An 18,491-nucleotide genomic window follows, 5' to 3' on the forward strand; every position below is an offset into this window, starting at 1 on the left:
CTACTCTGCAATTACATTTATTACTGAATATATATATATATATATATATATATATATATATATATATATATATATATATATATATATATATATATATATAGAGAGAGAGAGAGAGAGAGAGAGAGAGAGAGGGGGAGAGAGTTTATTCCACACTCTACATATTTCTACATATTTCCATTCATCTCTTCCAGCTTGCTTTCCAGAAATTGTGCCAAAAATGGTAGAAAACTATACTTTTCCTCATCACTGAGGTGGTACTATCGAGGCTACACGTTCTGCTCCTTTTACCTAAGAAGGTGCATGCATGTGGTACCTTTATTTATGAGAGTGTCTTAGAAAGATTTTCTGATTTCTATTTCAGTTATGCTCGCAGCGTCACTGAAACACTCCACAGAGGGACAAGCTGTTTTCTAGATTTAACCTTTTTAAAGGGTGTATTTAACCTTTTAAAGGTTCTATGTAAAGCCCTAGATCAGAGGGTTTTCCTTTCAGAAAAGGTTCCCAGAGCAGAACTTGGTTAGAAAGCTAACTATCCAAAGAACCACTGAGGAAATATTTTTTTTCTAAGTAGGTAGACTAACAACCTAACTAACTAACTACTAACTAACTAACTACTAACTAACTATGTAGGTATGTAAGTAAGCAAGGAGAGAAGGGTGTGCATGCATGCTCATATAAATATAAGCAAGTATAGGCTACTTATGTGCACATATTATTATTATTATTATTATTATTATTATTATTATTGCGCCACACACACACACACACACACACACACACACACACTAATATCCACCACAACAGTCACACAGCATCACAGGTGAACATCTCATCTCACCTGCAGTGGAGTAAACACGTCGGGCTCGCGCAGCTCGGTCTCCGTGAGCAGCTCGTGCTTCATTCTCAGTCTGCGCTCGAGCTTCCTGAGATTCGCGAGCCCCGGGAAACCCGTGACGTAACGCGTTCCACAAGTGGCGCGTGATGGTTTTCCTAGCAGCACAAAACGGCAGAAGTCTTCAGCATCAGTTTCTACACAGTGTTAAAGTCACTCTACGGGACCGGAGCAGTGGTTTCTGTGTGCCACTAACCACGCCCCCTGACCACACGTCATTAGTGACCAAACTCCTTGCAAATGTTCGTTAATAATGCCACGCCTCTTTACGCCAAATGTAGAAGGCGCTTTTTAATGGGATGATGGCCTAGGACCTATGATGATCTTTTACTTAAACTTTTTATCCAGAGCTACAGAGGTGACCTGGCGGTTGTACAGCAGCTCCAGGTGAATGCTAGACTCTGATTGGTCAGAAGGTGCTGATTAATTTTCTCTAACAGCAGCTCTGACAGTAGTTCCGGCTTCAAGGCAAATCACAGGTTTATATTAATGCGCTGGTTCTAATAGGCTACATTATCGTTTCTATAGTAACAGCTCGTACAGTATGGCCCGCACTCCACATAATCTAAGGCTAATAACAAACAGATTAAAAATGTATTGTTACTTTACAAAGAAAAATGTATGATTGTTGATATGGTCAGGTTTTCTGTAAGGAGATGCTTTAACATTTAACGGTTATGGAAGGAGTCTCCAGTCTTAGTGCTTTGTAATCATCAGTAGGTTTACAGGAAAGTCTTCAGGACAGGGTTTTGAGCTTTCTGGTTTCTCTGTAAACTTCAAGAGAGAGTTAAAAGAGAGACTGTTAAGAGAAAGACTGTTTAAAGATGCTTTAAGTGATAAGAGTAACTAACTTGTTTTGCGGATGTTCTACAACTTTAAATATCTTTCAATAATAATTTAAAATTGAATTAGGACATGTTGTTATAGGAAAACAATCAACTTCAGGGTGATAACTAGCTCGGCTTTGCATCAGGCCATATCACACCGTCTCGTTGTTGATTATTTTCCTATATTAACATGTCCCCAAGTGATTCAATCATTCAAGAAATAAATTGGATTATTGTGTCCACAGGAACTTAAGCATGGAGATGACTGATAATTGCTAATATTACACTTTACTTGAATCTTAGAATGAGGTATAAAGACATACTGGAGGCACTGGCATATTACGTTGATGGCTTAAGTTACACAATTCACGGCCATGAGATACTTAGCTCCTGGCCTCAGTATAGACGATTAATTCATGGTCACACCTTAAATAACCACATGCCACGTTAGCGGAAAATGTCTGAATAATGTGGGGGAAATTCAGTGACGTTTTTATTTCACACAGCGTGATTTTCAAACTGTAGTTCATCGATTCTACCCCTAGATGCCACTAATGCACTTTATTCCACACTACTGGACTACACAGTCCACACACACACTGCGCACATACAGAGTGTTTTTGGGGTCTTTGGTTGTTCGTTTTATATTGTGCTTTGTATTGGTTTTAAATGAGCTCTCCTTCATTAATCCTTCATTCCTTCATTAATAAAAGCAGTATCCAATGGCCAAAGTGTTTGCTAAGATATAAACAGTAAAACAATGTGATTTAATTTCACAGCTGGTTCACTGAATGTGATGCACGTTCCATCTGCCTCCTATAAGGATTTTGTCTGATACTCTGATGTCAAATAAACTACTTAGAGCCATGAAGCAAAGCCGGAGAGTCTGTGATGTAGGTACAAAGGAGAAAATCACGTTATTATCAAAGATACTATGACTATAATTAATGTCATATGGAATCTAATTACCATTTTAATAAGCAATGTGTTCTGTGGGTGGAAAGCTCATGAATCATGCAAGCCCTAGGCTCCAATAAATAAATGAAATATTGTACACATTTAAATAATGTGCTTAATATTTGTATAATTGCATTGATTGGGTCAGTGTTTTTTGTTTTTTTAAACATGTAATGGGGTTCCTGATTTGAGAACTCCTCATATACAGCATATCAATGAGGATGCAAACTTTGGAAAATGGTAAATGAATGACACATTGGTTTGTCTAAAACGCTCTACCAAAAAAAGGGGGTCCTGAAAGTGCTGAGTGCTCCATAATTATGATTTTCTTATCCATGCAGAAAAAGCAACACCTACAAAACACACAGAGCCTCAGTGTTACACTGTTAAATGCTGCTTTATTTTCCCATCTGTCTTTCAACACTTCAACACCGCAGCCGTCTTCCCCTTGGTGGAAATCTGCATCACTATCTGTGGATTAATCTGCTAGTTAGTTAGCATGCTGATAAGGCAACCAGACTGAAAAATCTACCTTGTGTTACACACTGCACTCGTAGGACACACGAGATGCACAATTCATGTGGGGAAGTTGACGAGGTGTTTAAAACATTAAAACAGTAATATTAAATACAAAAGAACACTGGCAAAGGAAAGGCATGGAGTTTTAAACTGCACCAAATGAAAACGCATGAGGTTTTAAAAGGTCCGACTCAAAATGACAGGTGATGTTAAAAAAATAATCCTTATCAATTCAGTGTAACAGTTAAAAAAATAGATCCGTCAATCTGATTCTGAATGGTTTCTATTGCATGATGCAAGTTTAAATGTCCAGACACTCCAATTTCTATATAGTTTCGCACCCTTTCATTGGAAAGTGGGCGGGGCTAATATCAGACATACCTTGTATACATTCCACCTCACCATACACATCTGATGTCACTCACTACGCCTGCACACTTTTTTTTAAAAACTAGACATGGTACACTGAGAGTTGCAGACAGTCCAGTTAGTATGTTAGGCCACGCCCACCAGGACCAATCAGCAGATACAGCTGGAACGTTTTATTAAACATCCAGCACAGTCTCAGTGATCTAGACATGTGATAACACACTCATTTGCTATCATACACCACATTCTCTGGGAATTTTAACCTTGTAGACTGAGAAGCCATCAAAGCACTTTGCTTTGGAAATGTGGTTTTGGTTTTTCAGTGAACAAAACAAACTTTAAATTAAAGACAAAAATCAGAAACCAAGGCTGTGTTTTAATCCTGTGTCTAACAAGCCCTCATCTCATTTAGTCCTCTTGGCCATCCTAAGTGGCGTTACTTTATCAGACAGGGAGCAGGGTGTTCATGAACAGTACTCTACATATTTCTCCAGTAATAGTAACATGTCTTTCTTTAAAGCCCCAATGAGGAATCAAAGAATGGTAACATCCACATCACGGGGTTTCACCATCATCTCTAGCTAGTTCTTGAATTTCATGTTAAAACACACACCACAGTAGAGAGCAGAAAGGCGTAATAATTCCATTTTTTTTTTTTCTTTCCAGTTTTATTTTATCTGCAGGTTTAAGCCTAATAAATTTTAGCCAGCGGGAGAGCAGGAGCTAGTTAACACCCGGGGCCGTGGCTTAATTTGTTTCTCACCATACATATTTACCATATAGTGCAACTATATTCGAGTCCTTTTTTTTTTTTTTTTTTTTTCCCTTAAAAAAAAAAGCAAATTCTTAGTCAACAAATTATATTCCCTGGATAGTGCACTACGATATTACCCATAATGCCCAACATAGTGTTCTATATAGTAAATAGTGAATAAGTGAGTGAGGGAGCGATTTCAGACACAGCACATAACTGGTAAAACTAAACATGTCCAAATATTTATCAGGAGGTAAAATGGTGAAAGATGAGATGTGCTAACATGCTAACAAATTTAAAGAAGGTTTGTAGGTTATAACCAATGTGGGATTGCCAATAAAAAAATATTAACATACATGTTTAAATCATCAATGTAGTATTATGTTCTTAAAATGAATCTGTTCTAGGGAATGAAATTTGTTTAACAGTTTTAAAGGGGTCCCTGAAAGCTAAATGTCTGAGAACTCCAGCTCTAATGCATCACTGAAGGCCTTAAATCATACAGACTAATATCTAAAACAAATCATCAAAAGCAACTTGATAGTTAGCTAGCTTGGCCTACATTATTTAGTTTTTGATTTCAAAATCTAAAAATGCTTCTACACCTACAACATAATTCTAAAATCATGATGGAAAAAAAAGCAAGTTATTCAGTATTTCTATGGTTGTTTTCTTTCTTTTTTACAATTTACATTTTTTCCATACCATAAATATTTTAACAAATGCCAAAAATATATAGATTGCATATAGCTATTCTGAACTGGTGCTGTTTTATTGTGCTAGAAAGATTCAATTTTTGTTGTAGGTTTAAAAGTATTTTTCTTTATTTGAGAACAAAAACTATAACCAGAGCGATATGGCTCCACTAGAGCACTGACTGCTCAGCTAATTTGGTGTTGCAACAAATATATAAAGTGTTTTCAAACCTCGGGGATAAAGCACATTTACAATTTACCCAAACAACAGAACAAATTGCTACATTTCTTCTCGCAGGACTCCTGATTAGGGCTTTAAAGTGTCTACAAATTTTTACATCCATATTAATTTATATACTTCAGTTAAAATACAAACACTGTTTGGACTTTACATAGTGAAAAAGGCAGCTGCTTAGTTTCTGTTACAAAAAAATAAATCCTTTATGTTCGCACTAATTTATGCAAACACACAAACGGGTCTGAGATGTCGAGTGCATGACTGAAAGCTGGCTTATTTCATCCTACAATGCCTGAACATTCGATACAACTTGAGTCAGCTTGACATTCCCTCCATAAAGGAAATGAAACACGTCCTGCCTGCACTCCGGCATGCAAAATAAAAATAAACAGCATGACTGATTCTCAGTTTCATAGGTTAAATATGGCACAGCCACGTGTCCAAAAGAGGAGCGTGTCTTCATAATAATATCATTATTAATAATGTGCCAGTAATATTTTACAGTTTATTTACAAATGTACATGATAAGAACGGAAATTATTCTCTAGCTGGAGGTTCATAAGCACCTCTTTCTGACTCTCACCTCGGCTCAAGTTCTATTTCTCTATTTTTTGTAAATGGGGAAAAAAGAAAAATAGGCCACGGCGCACAGGAGAAGGAAAACACGGACGCTTCGGAGTCCATCACTGAGATTCTGGAGTGTGTGTGTTTTTGTGCGAGCGTGACAGCAAGTGAGTGTGTGCCCTCGTGGCTGGCGTGGCAGATGAGGAAGAGGAAGAGTACAATGAGAATTTTCCTGGAGAAGCCTCTCAAAGTCCGTTAGCACTCATCTTGGACTTCTGCGCCATTTCTGCACCTTTAGCCTGACGGAAAGAAACAAACATGTGGATTAGCTACATAGCAGCTGTATCCCAATAACTGTATTTTCTACCTTATTTTAGATAGGTCTAACTGTGTGTGTGTGTGTGTGTGTGTGTGTGTGTGTGTGTGTGTGTGTGTGAGTGAGTGAGTGAGTGAGTGAGTGAGAGAGATTAGTGGGCATTAGTGGTGAGGAGTAGATCTGGAGCACTATTGGTCACGTGATTAAAGATGTTTTCTGGAAATTTCCTGTTGCTTTGGTAATGATAAATATAGCTTTGATTCTATTTCCATCCTCCTCCAGCAGGTTAAAGCAGAATTAACAGTTTTGCACAGATCACAGAAAGTGGATTATGAGGATTTTGGGAGCCTTAAAGCAGTACATGAGCTGTAAACTGATTAAGTATGTGGACTGGTACAGAAATGGGCTCAAATTATATAACTCAGTTACTCTATAACCAATAAGGTGCAATCCTAACACACGCACACACACACACACACACACATGCACACTTACATGAATTAACTGAGCCTCTGGTGATGGCATGTCCAAATCACGTTGTTTCTCCGCCAATTCCTCCGCCTGACACACACACAAAAACAGTGTTAATAACATACTGTATTAGCACAATGACACCGAAATACATACAACACTTAAAATTCTTTTATTCTAGACTATTCTCATAATATCTGAGAGATTAAGAGATCCTTACAGACCATATATGTGGGGTCCTACCAAAATCACACCAGTAAAAGCTACACCATGCATTCAGCCTTTTCCAATGCAATTCACAATTTCCCACGAAAATGCAGTGAAGTTCAGTAAATAATGTGTCAGTGATGTTTGACATTTTGGATGAAGCAAAGTATTTGAACTGGTAACTATGAATTAGAGGGTGGAAGGGCTGAGCGATATGACAATACAATACACTTTTCTGAGCTATCATAAGGGTTTTTTTTTTATATAAAAAGCTGCTGATTTGATAGTCTTCTACTGTATCTCCTTTTCTGTGTTTATTTTTGTAGGCAATAAATAAAAGTATACATTAGCATTGCTACTAGCAGGTCAGTTAGATATCAAGTCATTTTTGTCAAGAAACAATATATAAGCTGTATATTACTTAAAATGTTATTTTATTTTGCATTGTATATAGCATTTATTGCTGTAAATTGAAATTATTTTTGTTGCCATAGGTTGCACAAAGGTATAAGGTGTCACTGTCCCAGTAGTAAGTTGTAAAGCCGCATATTTTGTGTGTGACTTGCAGTGTATGCACAGGTATGTACACAAATTGCTTAAAGTAATAATAAACTTTAAACTATAATCAAAATTACATCTTAAAGGTTTATTTTTAAATGCAACGCTACTGTTTTTCTGGCGGTTTATATATCATGTCATATATCTTGTATATCTTGATGTATATCATGTATCATATAAATGTCTTGAAATATCAGGATAACTCAACCCTGAAGGTCAGTCTCAGTAGCTAGCATGCAAATTAGCAAGTTAGCTTTGTGTAAAGTAGGTTTCATCAACCAGTGACAAGATTACAGAAAGCATTCTTTCTGTTCTCCATTTTCAAGTGGATTAATTAATTTAATAAAAACTGGATGCTGGAATTATTCATCTACACACATATCGCACAAGCGGCGTTACGGTTTTGGAGGTCCTCTGAGTCGAGGCTTCCACTGAGGTAGGCTAGGCTAGTCTTAGGCAAGGCTACTCCTACGAACACGTGATTAAACATGTTTTGCATTTTCTCTTTTACAATTACCGAGAAATTTGCTAGGGCCCTATCTAGAGGAATCCATTCACAAACAGTGAAAAGAACACCAGTCTCACGAACCTTCCTGTCCTTGAGGACGGGGGCGGAGTCAATCAGCATTTCCACAGAAGAGGAATGGGACTTTGCTGTAGCTTCACTCTCAGCAGGAGATTTCTATTACACACACACACAGGTCAAATTACATAACATTCAGCTGAACTCGGAGACATCTTATCAGTTGTGTGCGTGTGTGTGTGTGTGTGTATGCAAGCAAATGTGTGACATTCCCAGTACAACAAAACCGTTTGAGTCTCAAAGGTTAGAGTCAGGCTAAACCTGAAACCGTTCTCTATTTAGTGCACTACATATGGCATGAAGTGACGGCGTTCTCATACGGTGTGTATCAAAAAAATGGTGTGATATTAGGGTTTCTGATTACGTTTCTTTAAATGTTACATTAAAGCCACGTTCACGTGTGTGTAATCCAATCAGTGGTGTGTTGTTTTTAAGTAGAGCACACTGTGCATTGTAAATGCGCTTGTGAGTGAGAGCTGGTGTATTAAAGTTAAGTACATTATGACTGAATGCATCACCACTGACACATCTGTTAAACATTTTCTCTTAACACTGAATAACCTCAGCCATGTGAGATACTGTATTGTCTAAATCAATTCAATTTCTTCATAGAGGACTTTCAACAACAGATATTGCCACAGAGAAGCTTTATAGATACAAATCCAGATACAGATTTATGCTACGTTCTTACTTTGGAACCATGAACTCAGAATTATGTCATTTTTGATCTTTGTGCATTCGAGCATCAAAGTGGGGAAAAAAAAAAAAATCAGACACCTCCATGTTTGTCTTTTGTTAGCAATAAGATAGCCTGTGATGACTGCTGTAAATTTTTCCTCTTTAAAACAGCAAAATGTATAGACAACGTTCATTCAAATTTTAATGAAAAGAAAAATAAATAAATAAATAAATAAAAAATCATTTAAAGGTTAGAAATTGTACTTTGTTTATTTCTGATCCGGTGAACAGCCATGTCGATTTGACTTCATTTGATGAACTCGTTTTTTCACCTTTATTTGCTGAACTCATTTTTATTTTGCGTGCCGGAGTTGAGGAGACTTCCCTGAGTTCCTGAGTAGGAATTCCGAGTTGAGGGCATGTTTTCTTTATTTTTTCCTAATAAGAGGTGGAAATTACAAGCTACGACCTTTAGTCGAATAAAACATTAGATCTGCAGTGTCAGAGTATTACCTGTGTATTACATCACCACAGATACTAATTGACCACTATTTTATAAATATTTTCCCTGTCTCTCCCATGTCGTTTTATTTATTTACACTCTTTCTGTATGTATGGTAAGTTTGAACTTTCTCCTTTTTGTCTTATGTGATCATTCCTCCTGCATCTTTGCTGCTCTGATGCTACACTTTTAAGGGAAAAAAAGAAGAAAAAAAAACAAAAAGGCACCAAACTGCACCTTCACCTCCCAGTGATATGTGAGTAAGCAGTCTCCATTAAAAGATCTTATGTATGCGTTTTAAACCCTACATACCTCCAGTTTGGGAACGGGAGGAATAACAGGAGGTTTAGGTTTGAGGTCCGTCAGATACATGGCTCTGGAAAGAAGCAGCAAAGATGGAGGAACATTTTCCTTCAAGTGCAGATCCAGCCACTGCAACACACAACGCATCATGACATTAATGACATAACCACTTCAGAATTTAAACACTTCAGAATTTAAAATATGTAAATGTGGTGCAGATTCATTCATGTCCCGTTTTCTCCAAAAAAACATTGTGTACTAAAGATTTCTTCCCTTTGAATTCATTAATAAAGCATCCACCACCTGTTTGATGCTGTACCTGTTGGAGTTGTTGTCGTAGCTGATCTGTGGAGAGACCGAGAGATCTCATCCCTCGACTCCTACATGCAGCCTGAAGCTCCGCTACAGTCATCGCTGAGACGCCTTCCTTAGAGATCATCTACACATAGACAGGGGACTAATTATTACACTGACATTTTATCAACTATATTACAGGATGTGAGCTACAGACAAACAAGCACCAACTCCTCATTACCTCGTCGTCAGCTTTGATGGTGCGCAGCTGCATCATGAGCTGAAAGCGCAGCAGGTTGTTGGTGCCGATGGGCTGCAGCTCCAGCAGTTTACACAGAGCCACCAGCTGGGGGCGCTCCAAATGCTCGAGCGTCAGTTCATCCTCGAAAAGCTTGGAGAATTTCACAATGTCTTTCGTGCTTGGCTGCTCACCCGTGTGTCTCACCTGGACAGAACAACCCGAGTGACACAGGGTTTCTTTATGCACAGCCATAAATCACATTTGGGCAAAATATTAAAAATGCACTTCATTTGCATTTTCTGCCAGCTCTGACTTGACAGGATGTGATGTCACTTTATAACCAAATACAGAAGAATGCCACATGATGAAAGTTTGACAGTTTCCACTAGATATAGTTGTGAAAACTACAGGCTTTTCTGAACTGAAATATGTTACTCTGTGGCATGCATCTCTATTTTGACAGCCGGTATCTGCTTACTAACTGAACCGATTAGGCTTATGTCCATTTCGCTACACCACGTGGCTCTCCAACAACTTTATCAAAACCTGACATTCACTGAATCAGGAAATCAGGCTTAACCGGCGGTCATACTAGTCTCTCAGCATGCACAATTTCTTCGGAGGCCTCTGTGAATATGGCTGGCAAACGGATATGACATGACGCACCAAGATGTTGGGTTTTTTTAAGCCACACATCATGGATTCCGACGTGCTTGCACTGTCACAGCAGTGAATATTTCAGAGGACCACTGAAGCAATTACAAAATAATTTTACAAATATTTGTTTCAATGCTAAAATATACCATCTATTCCTGTATGTAGAAACACTGCAATTCAGGCAGCTTCTCTTTTGATGTTGATTTTATATTCTTTTAAAGCTGCGTTGAATAAAACGGGACGGTGCGACACCGCTATAATCAGTGCTTCATCCATCTTGGATTTTCTGAAGAGGTCATGCTGTGACGTGTCAATCTCCTATTGGTCAGACGTCTTCACGTCATAAGAACTCGCAGGTCAGAGTTCACCAAACGACTAGATATTTTCAGGTCTCCAGCATTCAATAGAAGTCAATGGAAGTGAAAAGTCTAGTGTGACTGCCGCTTTAGCTAGCATGGTTTTAGACAAACCCCATTGTGTTTATTAAACTGGCTTCATACACATCATGATCTTTACAGGAAGCCTAGGAAAGATTTAGAAGTAAATAAAAATATTTCCACATTGTTTTAATGTATCTAAAAACACAATTTTGGCCAAAAGCTGATTGGAGTCTGATCGAAGTTCAATCACAGCGATATCTGAAGGTTTTTCCCCCAGAATGCCTCACATATATAAACCAAACATTCCCTATTAATGTTTAGTAATAATCTCAAATCTCAATCTCAGTGTCAATAATCTTTTTAGAAACTAGGGAAAATGTTCAAATATGATTTGGGAACTGATCGCCATCATAACTGTATAATGCATTGCTACAGAGATGACTAATGTCAGAGATTTACATGTCCAAGTGGGATGTCCGAATCATTTTTACATAATGACAGCACTGATTTCAATGCACTACAATCCACTGGAAACATTACAAATTCACTGTGTCACTCTCACATCAAAATGACGTAAACAGCAAAATACTGCGTTTACCAAAAAAAAAAAAAAAAAAAAAAAAAAAAAAAAAAAAAAAAAAAAAAAAAAAAAAAAAGATTCCTTGTGTTTGTTCCAGAAACTGAGCCGAGAAAAAAACCTCATTTGTTGCATCATCCCACTTCTACTAAAGGTATAAAAATGCAATTTGACAGAAGGTGTTAAGAAAGCCAGTCCGTCCCGGTTTAGTTTATGGCTTCATTCGTTCTCGTACCTGCTGTACGTAAGTGGAGAACTTCTGCGTCTCATCTCCTCCCACGGCCGCTTTGTTTCTGCGGGCCATCTCAGCAATCGTTTCCTGCAGAAACTTAGCCAGCTCCAGCTTGGCCGCGAGTCCCTTCTTCTGCTTCTCCTCCTGCAGCAACAATTAAAGATATAAACGACAAAAACTTATCCTTCTTTCATCTAAACACTCCAGCTTGAAGCTTAAAACAAGCATGGGCCAATCATTTAGAGAATACAGTGTGATATATCCGCACACTAATTATGTAATTAGTTCAAAATACGATAACGCATCATTCTGTAGGAGGCTCCCTGAGCTCGCATCATTTTAGAAAACGTGATATATTCTAAGGCTTCATTCAGACAGACAGCTCACATCTGATTATTTAGTACTTGCCTTCTTGGACTCTGTCTCGAAAGTGGAGGGAAGCATTTCAGGGAAGAGCTTTAGGAAGACAGGAAGCAGGAACTCCATGAAGGGGACAATGATGAACACCATGAAAGGGACAAGACGGAACAAGTCTGCACACGTCCTCATCAGCTGCAGAGGGAGGGGGAGAAACAGCTTCGCATTAGCTATTAACTTAAACAAAGCATGGTGGGGTGACCAGAAACCAACTTCCACCATTTCACCTCATTTCCTTGCCTTTGTTATGCATGGTGCTTCCAAAACATCAGTACAAGCTCTCAACAAGGGGTCACTGTAAGTTTGCACTATTGGTGTCTATTCAGGAGCTAGATAACAGCTATGATCATTCCACTGCACAGTCATCTGCATGGTACAAGTCAGTGTACTTCACTTAGTGTTGCACCTAATGAAGTGCGTTATAAGTAACACACCAAGAAGAAGATTGTGTTGAAGTGGTTAAGTTTTGTTTCATAGTGGAGCTTCACGTTACCGCATTTTAGCACCAAAGACCAGTGAACAGATTAGTTCAGTAATCAGACGAGAGAGAGTAAATAAAATAAAAATCTATAAAGGGTGTGAAAACTTTCATAATATCTCTAGCCCTATTGCTAGTCTCTGGTCTGATATGCTACCTTCAGCTAAATCATTTACTAAAATGCATGTGAACGGATTAACAGGAATAGAAGATTTACTAAAGAAACTGCAGTTCTTCAGGTCTAGAGATGCTGAATGACAGTCTTTTTTTTTTTTTTTCTCCATATGTTTATCAGCTCTGCTGCAGCAGTCTGACTCAACTCGGCTTGCAAAAGCTTTAGGGAAATGCTTGTGAGAACTATAGGAAATTCAGGATTAGTTCAATAGATGAGATGACAAATAGAGTCTTTGCTGAACCATATTTTCCCCAAAAATCCTCCCAAAAAACCAGGAAGCAACTCTGTACCATCTCAGAATTTTACCCCAAACTGCCATTTAATGCTGTAAGTACATACATGATTTTTCCAACTGCCAATTTCCACTCATCTGTATAAAATGTCTATTTCTGTTTCCACATAAAAGCAAAGCCACAGTTTGACAACCTTATTTTGCAAAATGTTTTACTAAACAAGTCACTCCTATTTTTAGATATAAATCTCCTAAGTGACCAAGCCTGTAACTAAATAACTAGCTCCCTCCCCCCCTGAATCTGTCCCTTGCTCCCCCGATGTCAGCAGGCTGAAGACCCTCCACTCTCCTCAGGGCTGCTTTCCATCACTGACTGTGTCTTTGTGTGTGTAAATTCCCCTGAACGTACCCGCCTCCTCTCCCTGCGGGTGAGCTGTTGTCCATGCAGCAGCCTCCACACCATGCGTCCGGCGATCTTCGTATCGATTCCCAGCAGCCTGAAGCCGTGGTAGTAATGCTTCAGCTCGTCCAGCACTCTCTGACCCAGAGATTTACGAGCAACAGCTTTGGTGGGCTCGGGAACGACTTCCCCCTTCGCCTGTTCACCTTCAGCGGGGGTGTTCTTCACTTCCTGGAGCCAGGTGCAGGAGGAGTGTAGAGTCCGAGCGGGGGCGTAGAAGGTCTGTGGGTGGGTGGTGCGGGAGATGTGAAGGTAGAGCGGTCTGGGAGCACTGCGGGACGAGAGCTCCAACGTGGCTATGTGATAACGTATACAGGAAGAGGAGAGAGGGGAACAGCCATGCCGTTTGGAAAGCAAGTACGATCCCCTGAGGAAGAAAAGACAAAAAACACATTAAGTTTAGACACAAAAACAATCAATTATAGCCTTTCTCTAGTAGACATGTTCGAATTATTAGTTACACATATTAGTCTGACAGTGCCATCAAGTTACATTTCATACATTTAAATTTAATACATTTTGCAGTGATGATATAAAATATCAATTGTAACAAAAGAGAGTCATCCATGAGGTGGAGAAAAGAAGGGAACTGTATGACCTTTCCTTTTAAAACAATTTTTAAAAACCCCACCATGCTGTTATCTTATGAATATCAGCTAGCATTAAAAACTCTGGGGGATTCCCATGTGACACATTAAACACAAAACAAACCTGAAAGTAAGTCTGAAAGTAAAAGCAAACTGCAAATGACAACATCACATTAAAAGAAAACAATGACCAACATGTTTCACAACATATTCATAGTATTATTCAATGTCTAGATGCTTAATTATATTTTTCTATTAAATTACACTCACTGACACATTTTGCCTGGAGTGTTCAGTAAGTAAATCAGCTGCAGAGGTTTTCTGACAAAAATGCAATAATGGTCTTGATCCACTGTCTAACATACAGCCAACAATACACAGTTTTGTCATCCGTTGTGTTTCAGACCTCTAATTTTATTCAACATTGAAGTTTTGGACAAAAAGCTCAGAAATCTCTAGCAATTACCCAAACACAGTTTTGTGGTTTTTCAAAATGAAACGTAAAATTCGTACCACACTAAAACCCCTTTCGTATCAAAGACTAAGAATGTTCTGAGACCATGTTCAAGTTTTGTTTCAAATTAAAGTTCAGGTTATTGACAATTGTGTCAAGTATGAAAGAGGATCACACTACTCAATAGAAACAAACCCGGTCTTCCAGAGACGGAGCGACACAGCAGCACTGTCCATTTTTAGATACACAAAGTTTCCTTTAATATACGTCTCTTGTTAGGAATAGCTGTAGCACCATGTTATTCTCTTTTTATGGTATTTATTAGGTTTGTTAAATTGTCTACTGGTAGAAGAGGTAAATGTTTTAATGGTATTAAATAAAAACACTTTTCCCTAATAAAAAAAAAAAAAAAAACAATGAAACATAATCTACATCTCTGACATTCTTATCTGGAGGAGAGAACTCATTATAAGCAGCTAGCTAGACTTTAAGCATTTACATTTACACCATTTAGCAGACGCCCTTACCCAGAGTGACACAGAAGTGCTGTCTATTTATAGATACATTAAAAAAATAAATAAATAAATCCTCATTCTAGTTCACTAGGTCAGGGACTTTAAGTGGTTAATAAGCTCATCATTCAGGTAAACTCAAGAGTCTTTCAGCACCTGTGTGGTCACGCAAACACTGCTGTGTGCTTATGAACCAAAATAACCAGCAAATCTCGTTACTGCCCCAGTTTATAATTCATGAATCATTCCTGATAAGCACACTGCAATTAGCCTAACTAATCAGCCTGAACACACACACACACACACGTTCAGCATTTCCTTCATTTCTTTCAAATTGCTTTTACACTCAAGTCTGAAAACAGGGTTGGCACCTGCTCAAACAAAGTGCAGTAAGGAAGCAAAGAAATAACACATAACACATGGACAACACGTGGAGGAAAAAAATTTGTCCTTAAAAAGCACACTAATAAATCCAGTGTTGTTTTCAAATTTGAGCTCAGTGCAGCTACAAGGTAATAAAATAAAAATGACCTCAAGATAAGGGAATAAAACACTGGTTCTCAATCCCAATGTCACAGAGATTCAAATACAAGTGCACTTAATAGATTAACTTAGAACACAGCCATAAATTCAAGAAAAACTACACACCATGTCACCTCACCTAATGATATTTTACCTTAATAACAAAATAGCATGAGAGCGATTATCAGCACACATCCAGTCACATGTACAAAACAGAGATTAAACATCTAAATTAATCACATCTCTGAATATCTAAACATCGCCTCACCTTGATCTCGTGACTGCGAGCAGCACCTGGGAGCTGAACACGGCCATGATGAGGTCACACCGCACGCCGCCCTGCCAAAAAAAAAAAAAAAAAAACCAGAGAGACCTGTTAGTTTAACAAAAGGTTAGTGGTGGAAAAGAAACAAAATAATTAATAATAATAATAATAATAATAATAATAATAATAATAATAATCTAGTGTAATAAATCAGCTCAGTATCATCCTGTCAGCTTTCAGTTTCTCGTGAACAATAACACACTGCTGTGGTGATGTGTCACAACGTCACACGACACCAAATAGCTTCATGGGCACGTGTGTGTGTCAGATTGCTGCTTGCTAAGTTTGTAACACACTCACATAGCTCCAGGCCAAACATGTCTGCTACAGAGCTGCACAATATATCAAAATTACCAAAATATCACAAATGTAAATATCCTGATATGCATATCGCAAGGACTTGTGATAACTGAATGATTTTAATACTTCAAGAGGTTACAAAAAGTTAAAGTTTTAAGGCGATGCAGATGGCAAAGAATTCTTTCTTATCCTCAAAAGAACATAATACATGTATGTTGGTTATGTCATATTCAGTTTTTAAATATATAAATAAATACAATTTAAATTGAATTTACACACATAGCATCACTGTACCGCATATCACATTATTTAACAAGTTATCGCATTTTTCTTCAATATCGTGCAGCCCTAGCCTGCTATTTACTAACGTTAAATACAAGTAACAGTCTAAGAAATAAAAAAGATTCGTTCACATAGAATTGAGTCTTAAATATTATATATAGAACTGACTACTTAATGGCTTAAAATGCTTGTGTTATCTAACTAATATCAGCGCATTCATCTCTACAGATGTTCTTCTGATGTTCTGCTTATGCAGATGTGCTACCCAGGGTTTCTGTGCACACACAACCCAATTTGCATGTTTACAAATTCATGTGTCTTCAAATATTTTCACACTGGAGGCATTTCCTTAAAATAAAAATGAACGACTATTAAAATATGCCACCTGTAGTTTATTGCTAGAAGCATTTTCTGATAAAAAATTGTAGTAATAAAGTGCCCAGAGTTGCACAAAGTGTTAGATGTACTGTTATGATGATGATGATGATGATGTAGCAAACCTGATACATTACGTCATAACACACTTTTCTGAAATTATTACGTCGATCAGCACTTTTAAACCATTTGAATCCTCTGTAACTCATAACAACAACAAGCAGCTAATTGGACATTAACATCTACTTTTCTACTGAATCATTCATTTCCGGTTCTTTTCTGTGTTAAGTCTATTTTGTTTTGTTTTGTTTGTTGGAGAAGGTTTCGTAAAAATAACTCTGAATCATTTCGACACATGAAAAGGACTCGTTTAAAAGAGTCATTTGGGAGTCGGTTCCCTATTCCCTACACACAGTACACTAAATAATCTCTCCTACACCCGACAGAGAGCACTGTGTATGTCTAACATTTATTACCTACGACAAAGGAGAGTCAAAACAATTCAAACTGAAAATATTTTATCACATTTTTCCTACAGTGCTTTAATAACACCCTGAAACATAATGTTTAGGTTTAACAAGCAAAACCTGAAGCCTATGAGGAGACGAATCCCAATTAGATATATAGCACACTACATAGGGTAGAAGAAGCTATTATTTTCCTCTGTAAGTAGTGCACCTTTATAGGGAGCACACACCGATTTAGGATTCAGCCTGTGTCATGCGGAAACGGTACCGCGTGAAGCGGTTTTCGTAAACAGCCAGCGCAAATAACAAAAATAAGTGGTAATTTTAGCGGAAAATGTGAATAAATAAATACCTGTTTGAAACTCTGAGTGTCCTAAAAGTCTTCGTTGTTAGACGGAAATCATTTGACTCGGCTGAGAGGAAAATGGAGTTTGGCTACAAGCGATAACGTTATGAGGGTCAAATTTCTTCTTCGGTGTCCACGGTGCAGCAGCAAAAACTATTCTTCTAAAAACGATATGAGCCATTCACGATAAGCTGTTACTCCTCCAGTGGTACTTCAGTCGCCTATTTTGTTAAATACAGCGGTGTTGTTAGTAAATCAGATGTTACGTTGGCTAACCGACCTAACGAGCTAGGCCAGCTTCTCTCCTCAGTCTCCCTACTGAATCGATGGCAGCAGCTGGGAAGCCCGGATGAGGGAAGAGCCTTGATTGACAGGAAACAACACCAACCGGGAGGAGAATCGGAAAAGCGCTGAGTGTCGATTGGCCAATAGGCTGTCAGGAGGTTTTGACGCCACGCTAAGGGGAGAGGTGTGATTGACACAAAAAGCAACCAATAGAATTGTGTTTCGCTATACGACGAGTACAGATTGGCCAATCACTTTTCATGGAACTGAACATGCGATACCCGGAATTTCCCACACTAACATAGACAGAAACAGTGACGTTCTCGACTCGAGTGCCTGATCTCAGATCAGCACTGGCGCCATAATTGAGGAGGAAATGGTGATGAAACCGTTCAGGGATCTGATGCTACTTGCTGAAGTGTCATATTTCATTCAGCTCTGTTGAAAATGGCTGTTGCGG

The 18,491-nt window shown here is 38.2% G+C and overlaps 2 protein-coding genes across 2 annotated transcripts in view; both read right to left on the minus strand.

Moving 5' to 3' along the window:
* Positions 1-1,117, minus strand: part of npffr1l1 (neuropeptide FF receptor 1 like 1) — a 7,595-nt gene extending 6,478 nt beyond the window's left edge. Inside the window, exon 1 of the mRNA XM_026942573.3 lies at positions 839-1,117. The gene's annotated coding sequence lies outside the window, so the exon portion shown is untranslated. The remainder of the gene's footprint in view (positions 1-838) is intronic.
* Positions 1,118-3,054: 1,937 nt separating this feature from the next.
* Positions 3,055-18,117, minus strand: letm2 (leucine zipper-EF-hand containing transmembrane protein 2). The gene is made up of 11 exons (XM_026942683.3): positions 17,753-18,117; positions 15,920-15,990; positions 13,526-13,943; positions 12,223-12,366; positions 11,818-11,958; positions 9,969-10,172; positions 9,753-9,872; positions 9,443-9,562; positions 7,957-8,049; positions 6,627-6,692; positions 3,055-6,114 (listed from the first exon to the last, which is right to left on the minus strand). Exons 2-11 carry the CDS (start codon positions 15,964-15,966, stop codon positions 6,061-6,063), a joined length of 1,407 nt encoding a protein of 468 aa, XP_026798484.3. The 5' UTR covers positions 15,967-15,990; positions 17,753-18,117; the 3' UTR covers positions 3,055-6,060.
* Positions 18,118-18,491: the final 374 nt, after the last annotated feature.

This window comes from Pangasianodon hypophthalmus, chromosome 17 (genome assembly GCF_027358585.1).
Source record: "Pangasianodon hypophthalmus isolate fPanHyp1 chromosome 17, fPanHyp1.pri, whole genome shotgun sequence".
Classification (NCBI taxonomy): domain Eukaryota; kingdom Metazoa; phylum Chordata; class Actinopteri; order Siluriformes; family Pangasiidae; genus Pangasianodon; species Pangasianodon hypophthalmus.